Source organism: Acomys russatus, chromosome 6 (genome assembly GCF_903995435.1).
Source record: "Acomys russatus chromosome 6, mAcoRus1.1, whole genome shotgun sequence".
NCBI classification, from domain to species: Eukaryota; Metazoa; Chordata; class Mammalia; order Rodentia; family Muridae; genus Acomys; species Acomys russatus.
The window spans coordinates 61,775,962-61,788,910 of NC_067142.1; the positions used below are offsets into that span (position 1 = coordinate 61,775,962).

General features: G+C 47.9%; 1 protein-coding gene across 1 annotated transcript in view; it reads right to left on the minus strand.

Moving 5' to 3' along the window:
• Positions 1 to 5,768: 5,768 nt before the first annotated feature.
• Rcsd1 (RCSD domain containing 1) overlaps positions 5,769 to 12,949 on the minus strand; it is a 56,871-nt gene continuing 49,690 nt past the window's right edge. Inside the window, exons 4-6 of the mRNA XM_051147766.1 lie at positions 10,273 to 10,344; positions 8,258 to 8,461; positions 5,769 to 6,665 (exon numbers count right to left, since the gene is read on the minus strand). Of these exons, the coding sequence (XP_051003723.1) occupies positions 5,793 to 6,665; positions 8,258 to 8,461; positions 10,273 to 10,344 (1,149 nt within the window). The 3' untranslated portion in view covers positions 5,769 to 5,792. The remainder of the gene's footprint in view (positions 6,666 to 8,257; positions 8,462 to 10,272; positions 10,345 to 12,949) is intronic.

Genomic DNA, 12,949 nt, shown 5'->3' on the forward strand with positions numbered 1-12,949 from the left:
AGTTCAACAGGAGCCTCATTGGGAGGTCAGCTGCAGGAAGAGGTGGGGGCTCAAACGATGGCCAGTCTTGCTGGGGAACAGTGGCCACAGCAAATTGCTTTAAATATGATTTACTTTGAGTCAAGTCCATCAAATGGCACAAACCCCAGTTGAGAACGTTCTACTGTCCTCAACTCTAATTTCCAATGAGGAAACACTTGGTGTGGCCTCCCGGGATGATCCGCCCTGCATCCTGCATCATCCTGCATCGCTGAGTCCAGATGCTCAGTGTCCCCTGCTTCTGCAGTGGCTTCATGTGCTGCGACTGCCGCTGCCGCCATTTCCAAGGAGATGTCTCCAGTGGCTTCATCATTGGCACTGTGAGCTCTTCCTCACATTCGAGTATCCTCCACAGGGATGTCATCCTAGGAAAAGAGTAGAAGTGAGCCAGCAGGCAATATGCCTGATGTATTTATTCACCCACCGTTTCATCTTCATCACCCCTGTGGGAGTTAGGTACCTCTATTAACTCTATGCCATAGGTGAAACAATTAAGGTGCAAAGAAGGGAGTGGTTTTCCAAGGTCACACAGCTAGCAAATGGTAGAGTTGGAACTATTGTTCCCCATCCTTCTTTGAAGTCTTTTTCCCCCAATGCCCTTTCTGTTTTCCACTCAATGTCATGTTCTTGAACTACCACGTAAGACTTTTGGCAACTGAAGGAGTTTGAAAGAAAAGACTGCCCAGCTGGAGTGCGACAAAGGTTGCAACCTCGCTGGGCATGCATGAGGCCTGGGTTTGGTCTCCAGCACTGAAAACAAGAAACAGAAGACTGGTATATAGAATGGAATAACAGTGAAAGAGCTATTTGCTCAATGTTCATTAAAAAATGCATTATCATTTCCTCCTGTGTTAGGATCTTATTTCCACCAGCTTTCAGCTGAGATGTAGACACTTTTACAAATGTGCCAGGGTTTGTGATGTGGTCCATCCTAGCGAAATACTGAATGCAGGCAATCCATGAGGAGTTTGTAGTTTTTTTTCTGGGGTGGTCATGGATGCCCAGGGAGGAGATGATAGGGGTGTGATGGGAGAGGTCCCAGCAATATCCATAGCTGGGCCCACTGAACCTAAACCCCCGTAAAATGGCAGACCAGGAAATGTGAACTGAGTTCCTTCTAAGCTGTATCAAGCTTTTGGGGTAGCCCAGTGGCTAGCAAAGTCTATTCTAGGAAGATAAATTTGGTGCTTATGTATAGGGTGGGTCTGGGGACCAGGGATTCTGATTGGAGTAAGGTGTGAGTACACAGACAAGGAAAGCAGAGCTGCCCAGAGCGGGCATGGCAGCTGAGCTGAGGATGGAGAAGAAAGAGATCTTGGGGAGGGACAGTTATGTGGACACGGTGCAAGGGGAGTGTAGGGAAGGCGCCCCCATGAGAACCAGAAGGGATAAGGGGCCCCAATGGTGATGGAGTGATCTTCCAATTTCCTGAGGGAAAGAAAAAGGAGACAGTAACACTCAGAGTTTCACAGGCAGCCATGGAAGTCAGATTAGAAAGCGGGAATGACTGTGAGACTCGATCATGTCACGCAGTAAGGAAGTCATAGTCAGGGCTAGCACATCAAAGCCTTGGATGAATTCAAAACATCTCCATTGCCTTTTGTGGGTGTTTGTCTTTGGCAAACCTGGTGCTGGAGTGTTTCCTGGGTGCTTGAGAAGAGCTTGCTGAATTCACTGAGCACAGCAGAGCTGTGTCTTACTCAGTGTCCTCTGTGTGTGCTTCCTCCTTTGCCTGCGGGCCTTCCTCCCCTTCCTTCCTTCCTTCCTTCCTGCCTTCCTTCCTCCCTTCCTTTCTTTTTGTTGTTTTGAAATGGGGTCTCCTGTAACCCTGGCTGGCCTTCAACTGGCTATGTGACTGAGCCTGGCCTTGAGTTCCTGTTCTGCTTGCCTCTCTTTCCCAAGTGCTGAGACTATAGATGTGCACCTCTGCACCTGGCAAGTCCTTCCCTCTCTTATCAATAGAGTCCCAAGGTTTGTATGTCCAGACACGATGAGTTTTCCAGGACAGCTCATGTTTTCAGCATGAAATGTTAAACTACCTGTGCAGGGTAACAGAGGAGGAAGATAGACAGCCCTTGAGATACCACCTTACGTCTGGTGCTGATATAACTTCTCCTGCCCTGTGTGTGTGTGTGTGTGTGTGTGTGTGTGTGTGTGTGTGTGTGTACATACAGCTTCACACAATGTGTGCATAGATACACATACAGCTGTATGTAGAGGCCAAAGGCAGATGTTGAGTGTTCTCCTAAGTCCCTGTCCATTTTGTTTGTTTGTTTATTGAGACAGGGTCTCACTGTACAGCCCTGGCTTGCCTGTAACTAACTAGGTAGACCAGCAAGCCTTAGACTCAGAGGGTCACCTGACTCAGCCTCCCAAGTGCTCCATTAAAGGTAAGCACCACCATGCACTGCTTTATCCACTTAAAAAAAAAAAAAAAAAACATGGTATCAAGGATCTGAATTTGGAACTTCATGATGGCACAGCAGGACCTTAGAGAGTCGCCCCTCTCCCTGCATTTCTCTTTTTCTCGAAGAATGCCTTGCTCCACCCTTCCTCCCTCACATAGCTCTGTTGGCAGACAGACCCACTTATTTTACTGTCTTGTTTCTGCCACTGTGTTTTCCCTACTCTGAAGCCCCAGTCGTCCCCACAGCAATAAAGACAATTCATGCTTGTTATGTGCTGACTGGACAAGTGCAACTGTAATTAATTTATTTGATCAATTGATTTCTGTCACTCAAAGCACTAAATGGGAGTTAGATTGGGAGCACTGGGGAGACATGTTACTATTGTATACAGCCTGTCTCTGCCAGCCCCAGCGAAGACCCAGGGTAGGCATGGGTACCTAAGGATGTGCCAAGGGGCCTCTCCTAACCACTGCCTCTGGGGGATCCTCTTGCCCTAGTGTCTGAGGCACTCTGACTCTGATCTGGACCAGGCTTTAGAGGGACCATAGAAGCAAGACCCCACACAGATTAGACAGATAATTCACAGGGGCAGAGGTGCTTCATAAACAGTTTATCCTGGTGACTTCAACAGGTGCCCAGTAGGTCAGCACCAATAGAGCTTGGTGACCTTGCACAATTTCCAGGCCCACAGTGCCTTCCCTTCAGAAACTGGGGATTGGGGGATGGGGCAAATAGTATTAAAGTTTACCTCTCAGTGATGAGCTAGTGAGGGGGAGGATGAGTGGGATGGTGACAACATGTGGAGAGGTGGGGAACAAAGCTCTACCCAATATCAGAATCCGGCCAACTCAGCAGCCCAGGAGACTCCCACTTCTGGGGACCAGAAACATCTGTCAGGGAGACAGAGGAAGGCAGGCCCCTCCCAGCCCCGGAAAATGGCCTGGGATCCACTATCAGAGGTCTCCTTAGATTCCAAGAGGACCAAGGGTATAGGCATTTAGTGTAATTTAGTTCCAGAAGATTCTAAACCTGGTGACTGTTCATTCTAAATAAACCTAACTTAAGGCTCACTTGAAAGGGGAAGTATTAAGGTCTGTCATCCCTCCTGAGTCCAAGTGACACTTTCTTCTCCCTAATTTACTTTATATGATAGAACATGAGGGCCTGTGGGAGCCATCACAGCAAAACAACCACTCTCACACCTGCTGTTCTATCATTAGGAGCCGTTTACTTTGGGTAAAGTGACTTTCACTCCTCTTTGATAATCCATGTATTCAGCTGGACACAGTGGCACACACCCATCCCAGTACTCAAGAGGCTACAGCAGGAGGATTCCCTTGAGTTCAAGGCGTCCTGGACTAATAGTGAGCTCCAGGCCAGCCTGAGCTATAGAATGGGACCTTATCTCAAGAAACTAATTAAGTTTTTCAAAATCATTCATTCTCTCTCCACATTTTTAAGGACCTACCATCTTCCAGATTCTACAGTAGGTTTGGGGCTATACTAGAGGAACAGTACCAGAGAAGATAGAAAGGAACATAAGAGGAGCTGGAGAGATGGCTCAGTGGTTAAGATCACCTGCTGCTCTTGCAGAGGACCTGCATCTGGTTTCCAGTACCCATATGTGGTTCACAACCATCCCTATCTGCAGTTCTAGAGGATCCAGCACCTTTTGGCCTCCACAGGCACTAAGCACACATGTGGCGCACTTACATACATTCAGGCAAAACACAAATATAAAATGATATAAAATAAATATTTTTAAAAACCCAGGAAAATGACAAAGTGGATTATGGGAAAGAGCAACTGTGGAGTGGGGAGAGGAGCCTTTGACTAAGTGGTCACAAGGCAGGCTTTAGTGAGGGGTCATCTGAGCTGAGACCTGAAGGACGGGCTGAAAGTCGCCATATCAGGATCAAAAAGATGGGTGTTCTAGAGGAGGAGACTACAAAGGTAGAGCTCTGAGTGGGGAGTGAGCCTGCTGAGTGGCAGACATCAGCTGGCTCACGCCCAGCTCTGGGAAAGCCAGGGTGCAAGTGTGTGTCCTTTCCTGCACCAAGTTTTGTTTCATTCAGAAAGCAGATCCCTACAGACGTAACGAAGGATCTCAAGATAAGGTCACACTGGCTTTAAGGCACATCCTACATCTGAAGGCTGGTGTCTTAAAAGAGAAAAGAGAGGGAGATCTGAGACACACAGATACAAAGGTCACACAGAGAAGGTGACAAAGATTAAAGGAGGCATTCATCCTCAAGCCACAGGCTGCCAAACATTTATGACAGCCGCAGAAGCTTCTGGAGGCAAGGGAAGAGCATAAGGGAGCAAATAGCAACTAACAAAAGGACAGGTTCTCCTTTAGTCTCCTGGAGGGACTGAGTTTATCAACTTTGGAGTCCTGATTCTGATGTTCAGAACTGTGAGAAAGTACATTTCTATTATTGATTAATTAGTCAATTTAAAAAGTACATTTATTGGCAGGGTCTTTAACTTTAACTCAGGCTGTCTTGGACTCACTATGTAGCCCAGCCTGGCCTTGAACTTATGCCAACCTTCCATTTCCACCACGTGCTGGGATTACAGGCAGGAACAGCACACCCAGCTTATGTCTATTGCTTTAAGCACTAAGCCTGTGGTAATGTGTGTGGAAACCCTGGTGAGAGAAGCAACACATTCTGCCGGGTAGATCCACAGCAGCCATCTCCCCACCCTTGGTGGCTACTGTGTAGACAATGAAAGCCTATGGAGGAGATCAGAGGGGATGGCAAGAAGGCAGACAAGAGACGGCCATAGTCAGATGCACGTGGAGGCTTGTGTGAGCGACACACAGGAAAGGAAAACATAAAGATGACAGGGCTAAGGAAAGTGTCAGGGACAAACTGGGGAGGGGCACTGAGTTGTCTTTGGGGGAAGCTTCCAAGTCTCTACAGAACATGACATTCCTCTAAACCAGGCAGGGGAATTTAAGGGAGATTTCTAGGAGCTGGTGGAAGCAGACAGGTGGAAGGGAAGGTCCAGGGCATGTGGCCAGACAGAAGGTCAGGGACTGCTCTGCTTCTCTACTGGACATTGCCTGGGACTAAGTAGGTACCAGACAGAGCCTCTCCTAAAGACCCAACCCCAAGGCCACCTGTGCTTGGAAGTGTCCCTGATGTCTTAACCCCACTCTGCACACAGACTCTTTCTCCTCCGTACCCCAACAGCAGCACCCTGTACCCCTTCATTGCCATCGTCAGTCACTGAGTTGTTTGTTGTTGAGCCTGGTTCACTCCATGAGCACCCAGAGGCTGGCCAGTCCACACGAGATACACTTCCCTTTCTTGCCCCCACAACGGAGACAGGCAGTCTCTACGCAGTCAGCATGAGGTAGGGGCCTGGTGACTTGGTTTCTGCATACTGAGCTGATTTATCACCAGACTGGGAGGGAACAGGGCATGTGACAATAGGGGCAGCTCTGATCCTGACACAACGTGAACCATCAGGGCCGCCTACCTTGGGGACCGCGCGATCATTCTGGCTCTCGTTGCTGGTCTCTATGGAGGCGTGGTCGGTCCCTGGGCTGCCGCTTAGCTCCAGGGTCGCCCCTTCCTTTTGCTTTGTCTCCAGCTCTGGGACAATGGTGCCCCCCACTCTTCCAGAAGAACTTTGTGGGGCCTCCTCCCTGTCCACCCCCTCCTCCGGTGGACTTGCATCCGGGCTTTTTTGTCCGAGCCTGTCCTCTTCATCTGCCACCGTCTCCTTCTCAGAGGCTGTATCTTCTGCGGCCTTCCCAGTGTCTCTATGCTCTCCTATGGCTGCCTCTTCCAGTGGACTTCCACACCCATTCTCAGCCTCTGGGCTGCAGGTTTGGGGTGGCGCCTCAGGATGGCCCTGGGTAGCTGTATCTTGATTCTGTCCAGCCTTCTTTGCAGCGTCGGCCTCCTCTGGGGTCCCGGCCTGCCCCTCTGGCTTCTCTCTGCTGTTGCACCTGCTCCTCCTCCAAGGCTTTTCTACAGAACCTGGGGTTCCCTCCACTCCATCTCCCATGCCCTCCTGGTTGGGTGGGGGGGACCCGGGAGCCTTGCTCTTGCTAGGGAACACGTCATCCCCATTCTCTTCCCTGGCACCGTTTTCCTGAGAGGATTCCACAGCCCTGTAATCTCTGAGGTCCCCACAGTCCGACTGAGACCTTCGGAATCGCCGGGAGGGAGGACGTCTTTTTATTGAGCCTCTAGTCCGCACCTGGAAGAAGATACAAAGGACTGTTATCTTAAAAAACATAACAAGCATACTGCAGGATCATTTCGTTTCCTAGGAAGGTGTGGAGTGAATTGCTGTTTATCAGAATCTAGAATCAGAATCTAGAGGTTTGTAAAACTACTTAGTTTTGGGCTGGAGAGATGGCTCAGGGGTTAAGAGAACTGTTTGTTCTTCCAAAGGTCCTGAGTTCAATTCTCAGTCCCATTGTGGCTCACAACCATCTATAGTGAGATCTGGTGCCCTCTCCTGGCCTGCAGGCAGAGTACTGTATAAATAATAAGTAAATAAATCTGTAAAAAACCAACCATAACTACTTGGTTTTACTTGGGGCACACCACGACTGCAGGCTCTTATCTCAAGAGGATGTACATGCTTTCTGTCAGTTAATGATGTGGGAAGATGGCTCAGTGAGTAGTGTTTGCTGTGAAAGCATGAGAGCCTGAGTTTGGATCCCCAACACCTATGTAAAAAACAAGGTACTGGGTGTGGTGGCGGCACACACCTTTAATCCCAGCATTTGGTAGGCAGAGGCAGGCGGGTCTCAGTGAGCTGGAGGGCAGTCAGAGTTCTGTTACACAAAGAAACCCTGTTGTAAAGGAACTTTTATTCTCCTGACTCAATTGTCTCAGAGGATTACTGCCTCTCTGCTAACCTAGGCCTAGCCCTCGAAGCTTCTAGCCTCTGTACAATGTAACCTAGGCCCAGAATGCTTTAGCCTCTGAGACTTACTGCTGAATAAGCGCAACCTGTTTTGTTCTTTCTGAGCTGGTTCAACTCAGCTGTTCTGGCTCAAACTCTTCCTCCAGCTGATTTATTTAATCTGGCTTCTCTCTCAGCCCAGAATTGCTCTGCTTGGCCTCAAACTAATTCAGCAGTCTGCTCCAATCTTCCATCTTCACCTGAGTTCTCTCTCTGCAGCCCATCTCTCTATTCATGTGCTGGTAAAAATGCCTCTTAGCCTCCACTGCCACTCTCTTCTCATGAGAGTTGGGCGTATCCTATTCTGTCAAATCTTCTCTGATTTGTCACTTTTTCTGCCACTCAATTAGACATCACTTTCAAACCCGGGTGCTTCCGTCTACAGACTACCTTTGTTTGGGATTAAAGGCTGTACCACCACGCCTGCATTTAATCTTTTCTTTACTGGATACTTGCTCTATACCAGTCAGGACTTGGACTCAGATATGTTTGCCTCAGTCTCCTGGATTAAAGCCATGTTTATATTCCAGCCAGAACACACAAACCTAGAAGATCTTTGGATGTGACCTCTTGCCAGAATAGCCATGTTCTGAATTAACATTCTTCTACACCCCTGTCTCGGAAAAACAAAACAACAACAACAAAATAAATAAATAAATAAATAAAAGGAAAGGAAAGGAACCTGGGTACTTGAGACAGCGGATCTCTGGAGCTGGCTGGCCAGCACTCTAGCCAATTGATGAGCTCCAGGCTCAAAAAGAATGGCCCAGAACACTGTAGATGATGCTTTTTTTTTTTTTAAACAATAGTCAAAAGTCTGAACACCCTGAGTCAAGTTTCCTTGGCACACCACACTACGATGGAGCCAGACTTACCTTATTGTAAGAGGGCAGGTGAGTACCTTCCGGAGGCTGGTCAAAGCTCACAGGTACCTCTTCTGCCTCACTTGGCTGAGCCCGGATGCCAGGGCTACTGGGTGTGGAAGGGGGACTGTGAAATGGTGACACTATGGCCTTGAGTCCAGGACTTTTGGGTGAAGCCCCAGGTAGGAGAGCTGCTGGGTCAAAGGCTAAGTTGGCCTGTCATGAAAGGGGAGAAGATGAGGGAGTCTGCTGTTAGTTCACTGGCTGCGCTGCAAGTTGAGGACAGTTAACAGGAAGCTTTGCGTGCCTCTCCACAAACAATTACCTGCCTTACCTGCCGTTACTTACATCATGGCTGCTTCTGGGAGCACAGCCTACCCATACCTGCTGCATGGCTCACAGTAGGCCGCCTTTTCAGATGCGTGGATTAAAATGAAGTGGATTTGATAGAGACACTCTGAACAAGAGTGGAACAGCCCTGACCTGTACACACCTTTCATCTTGACTCAGGAGGCAGGGACAGACAGATGTCTGTGATTCTGAGATCAGTAATGTAGACCATACGTTAGGGAGTCCTAGGCCAGCTGGGGCTACATCAGTGAGACCTTATCTAATATATTAGAAATAAATAGTGATGCTGCTGCTGCTGCTGAGGGGAACAGCTCCAATGGCTAGTTACAGTGGCAGCACCTTCGGCTCCCAGGTTCTTGCTGTATTTGCCCTCCCCTACCCCCCCCCCCATGTTGTTTTCCCATTAGCCAATAGCATTTGCTGCTTTTCAAAACCTGCTGTATACAGCGGTCACCTCTGCGACCACTCTATACTGTCAGCGTTGGTCTCCTGATACAAATTAGGAAGGGGGCTTAACTCTCCCCGAGGCTCACGGCAGGCCTGCTTGTCTGTCTGTCAGGCCTCCATGTTGAGTTCTGTCTTTGGAGACAGCATAATGGTGTGGACACTGCCCTCTCCTGGCTGTGTGCCGTCCAGTGCATCACAATACAGGTGAAACCAGATGGAAACAGATATGAAGGGAGAGTGAAGACCAGAGGGAGAGTCACCCAAAGGCAACCAAAGCCAAAAGAATCTATAGATTTGGTGGGGGAATGGGTAGGAGGCCCCAGATCAACCTTACAGACCACAGAGCAGGAAGGAGGTTATGAGCTGACTACGTATCAACAGCCCAGACTGAGTCTCATAAAGCCCAGGCTGGCCTTCAACTCATTACATAGCTGGAAATGACCTTGAACTTCTGACCTCCTCCGTCTCCCACCAGAGTGCTGGGATTGCGTGCATGTTCCACCTCGTCCAGTTTTCTGAGGTGCTGGGAATCGAACTATCTGCACGCTGAGCACTCGGACAACTGAGTCACGTCCACAGATGTTTAGCGCCACCTAGGGGCACATCTCTTCCTCCTGCCCTCTGTAGTTCCAAATCTGCCTAGTTGAGTCCTGTAGCTCTAACTGGGGTGATCTGACCTCTTCAGAGATGGGACAAGCAGGAGAGGCAGGTGGGGCCACAGAAAGTCCCACACACCCAATTCCAAATAGAAAATCTTCTCTTAACAGCTGCTGTATGACCTTTAGCAAATCTAAATGCCCTTTTTGAGACTCAGGTCCTCTATTTGTCCCAACTTTTAGCCTGCCCTCCATAGTCTTTTACAGCTGATTTCTGGTTACTCCCATTCATTGCTTGGCTAATACCCACCCCCATTTCTCCCCCAGGGCTCCCCTCTGCCTGATGACTCTGAGAACTCCCAAGTGTTGTTAGCACTCCCAGACCACAAGGCATTATGCATGTTTAGGAAGGCAGTCCTTATTTACTGGGGCCTTAAGGACTAATGCTCAAAACAGACAAGACCGAATGATGACAAGAATTAAATTTAGAAAACACAGACACTAAGAAGCAGCACTGCTAAGCCCAGGCTGTGATAAAAAAGAAAAAGTAGCATATGATGACTATCAGGAAGGGGCAGGACCACAGAGGATGCCATCGGAGTGCACACAAGGCAGAACCCCTTTCACACTTACCTGAAGCTTCTCAATCAGAGGTGAGCTCTTCACCTTGATTTTAGGTGGGTGGCTGGTGCCAGATGGTGATTTCTACAGAATAGACCAAAAACAACCAAGTGAGCCAAAGGGAGGAGGGGAGGTGGGTTCTTAAACCATCACTGGTTTGGTGCCCACTGACCTCAGGTCAGGATGAGACAGGCTTCCTGTCTCCACCCCTAGCCCCCCTCATCTCACCACAAGCAAGACCACTTGAGTTTGAGCTGAGAAGTGAGGGCAGACATTGCTAGCACAGGAAGCCTCCCAGCCCAGGAAGAATGACTTCATTGTCACCAGGAGAAAAAACTGTATCTGTGGGGATTGAGGCCTCCACCTCATGGCCTTCTACAAGACAAGCCAACAATCGGAGGGAATTGCACAGACGAAAGGCAAAAATGGTAATTCGCTCTCTTGTCACAAACAAAACAACACATCTGGGAATGAAATTAGACCGAGGTGTTGTCAAAAATCCATCCTTTGGATTGATATTTTTGAAGGTTCCACCAATGGCATGGTTCATATACTAGAACATTCCCAAACACTGAATCCCCAACACTTAGTTGAGCAGATACATGTGTTACGCATCTGCCAATCCCACATGTGTGCTATTAGCTATAGGAAGATGGGTGTGATACCTAGCAGTCAGTGGCTACTATCTACTACGCATGTTCTGTTAACCATTTTTATGATCAGTACACAACATGAATCATTCCTGATTGCAGATCACATATTTGTAAAAAGATTGGCTCCTCATTTCATGCTAAATTCCCCTTACTATGGAAAAAAAAAAAAAAAAAGACAATCATATGACAATTGAACAAATAGAAGATGTGCCCAGGACTGAAGGGATTCCTCCAATAGTTTGGGGCCAATGAGTGTTACCTTCCCCCATCTCCATATAGGACTGTACTGGAACCAAAGAAGAAAAATACTGCTGATCTCTGGGTGATATTCCGAGACATCTGATTATATTTTGGTTGTAGAAAAAAGAGACTGACCCAACTGACTCCCCTGCCCTTTTTCAAACACCAATGTCAAGGGAGAGCATGGGGCAGAGGGTGGGGCAGCCAATAGCTGCCTCCTTCTGATTCCAGCTTTGGTGGCCAGATGGATGCCTGCCCTACCAACACATCATGGCTGTGGCAAAGGATGCTGAGGACTCTGCTCCAAGCTCTAAGTTGTGTCTGCCTCAGTGATTCCACCATCAGACACCTCCCTAGGGCAGTCTGTCATGGAGCTTTTTGTTTCTAGTGAGTGTCACAATTCTTCAGCCCCAGCTGGGACCCGCAGTCTGTTGTTTCTGGGCTTCACAAGGGAATTTCATGTTTTGGAAGGTAGTTTCATAAACTACAGCAAAAATTCTGTTACTAGAGCTCACTTTAGGTAATATTATAAACTACCCCAGTTACTTTTGAAGACGGAAATAAAACAAGCAGCACCTCTTTACTTCAGTGCTAGAGACCCAACAGACAGATGTTGGACCATGGGCCCCTTACTGATTTGACTACGAAGCCAAATGATTCCTGTACAACTGCTTGCAGTTCACAGAATGGCCAGCAGATAGCAGCATTTAGTTCATGATGTAATCACAGACGGGGCTAAGACACTCCACGGAGATAAACCAGCTTGGCATTCATGCATTTTATGTATATGTGTGTTGCTATAACATTCCAATATGTGATATGTATATGTATAAAATATATTATGACATTTACAAATCGTGGACCTGATATTTTTCAGATGGAGTGGTATTCAAGTCCTTCCAACACCCTGTCATCTGGTTCTCGCAGAAAAGGTATATACATACATACATACATACATACATACATACATACATACACACACACACACACACACACACACACACACACAGTCACTGATCCCGGGGGCAATGTTGTTTTCATGAACACACAACATCTTGCTCCAGAAGGGCTCCTCAGTGTAAAACCATCCTACCCCTGGTCACTACTTGCCTGTAACTTCTGTGTTTCTTGCCTGATAGATGAAAACTCTACGTCTGCATTCTTATAAAGTCTTTGAAGCGAAGCCCTGTACTCCAATCACTATACACCTGACCCACTTCATCTGTGCTTATTCCCATAAGTGAAGTTTTTCCGTCCAGCTCCCGCACACCCACCCCCCTCTGGTAATGTCCTTGTCTTCTGTTTACAAAAAGGGAAGTAGTGTGGGGCAATGAGTTCTCTCGAGGCTAGCCTAGGTTATCAGAGGACAGCCTCAGATGGCCACAGCCTCAGTTCGTCATTACCACAGCAGAGGTGCCAAGCTTAGCAGGGAGGAGATGCAAGGAGAAGCTGACCCTTTGTAAAGAGAAGTGTTGGTTTGGGATTGTCTGGGAACTCCACGAAGCCACGGCATCATGGTGCCAGCGCTTGAGGAGACCCAACGAGAACAGAGAGTTTCTTAACCTCAGCTCTTGGGACTTTTCACCTCATAAGATCACCCTTGTTCAGTGGAGGGGGAATTATTTTCAGAGCAGGTGAACCCAGAACCCCACCCCTATTTGACTGGGAGTAGCTATAAGTTCTCTGCCCTTTAAATTTAAAAAAAAAAATTTTTTTTTTTGATCGATCAATTGGTTGGTTTTTCCTGACAGGGTTTCTCTTTGTAACAGCCCTGACTGTCCTGGACTTGCTTTGTA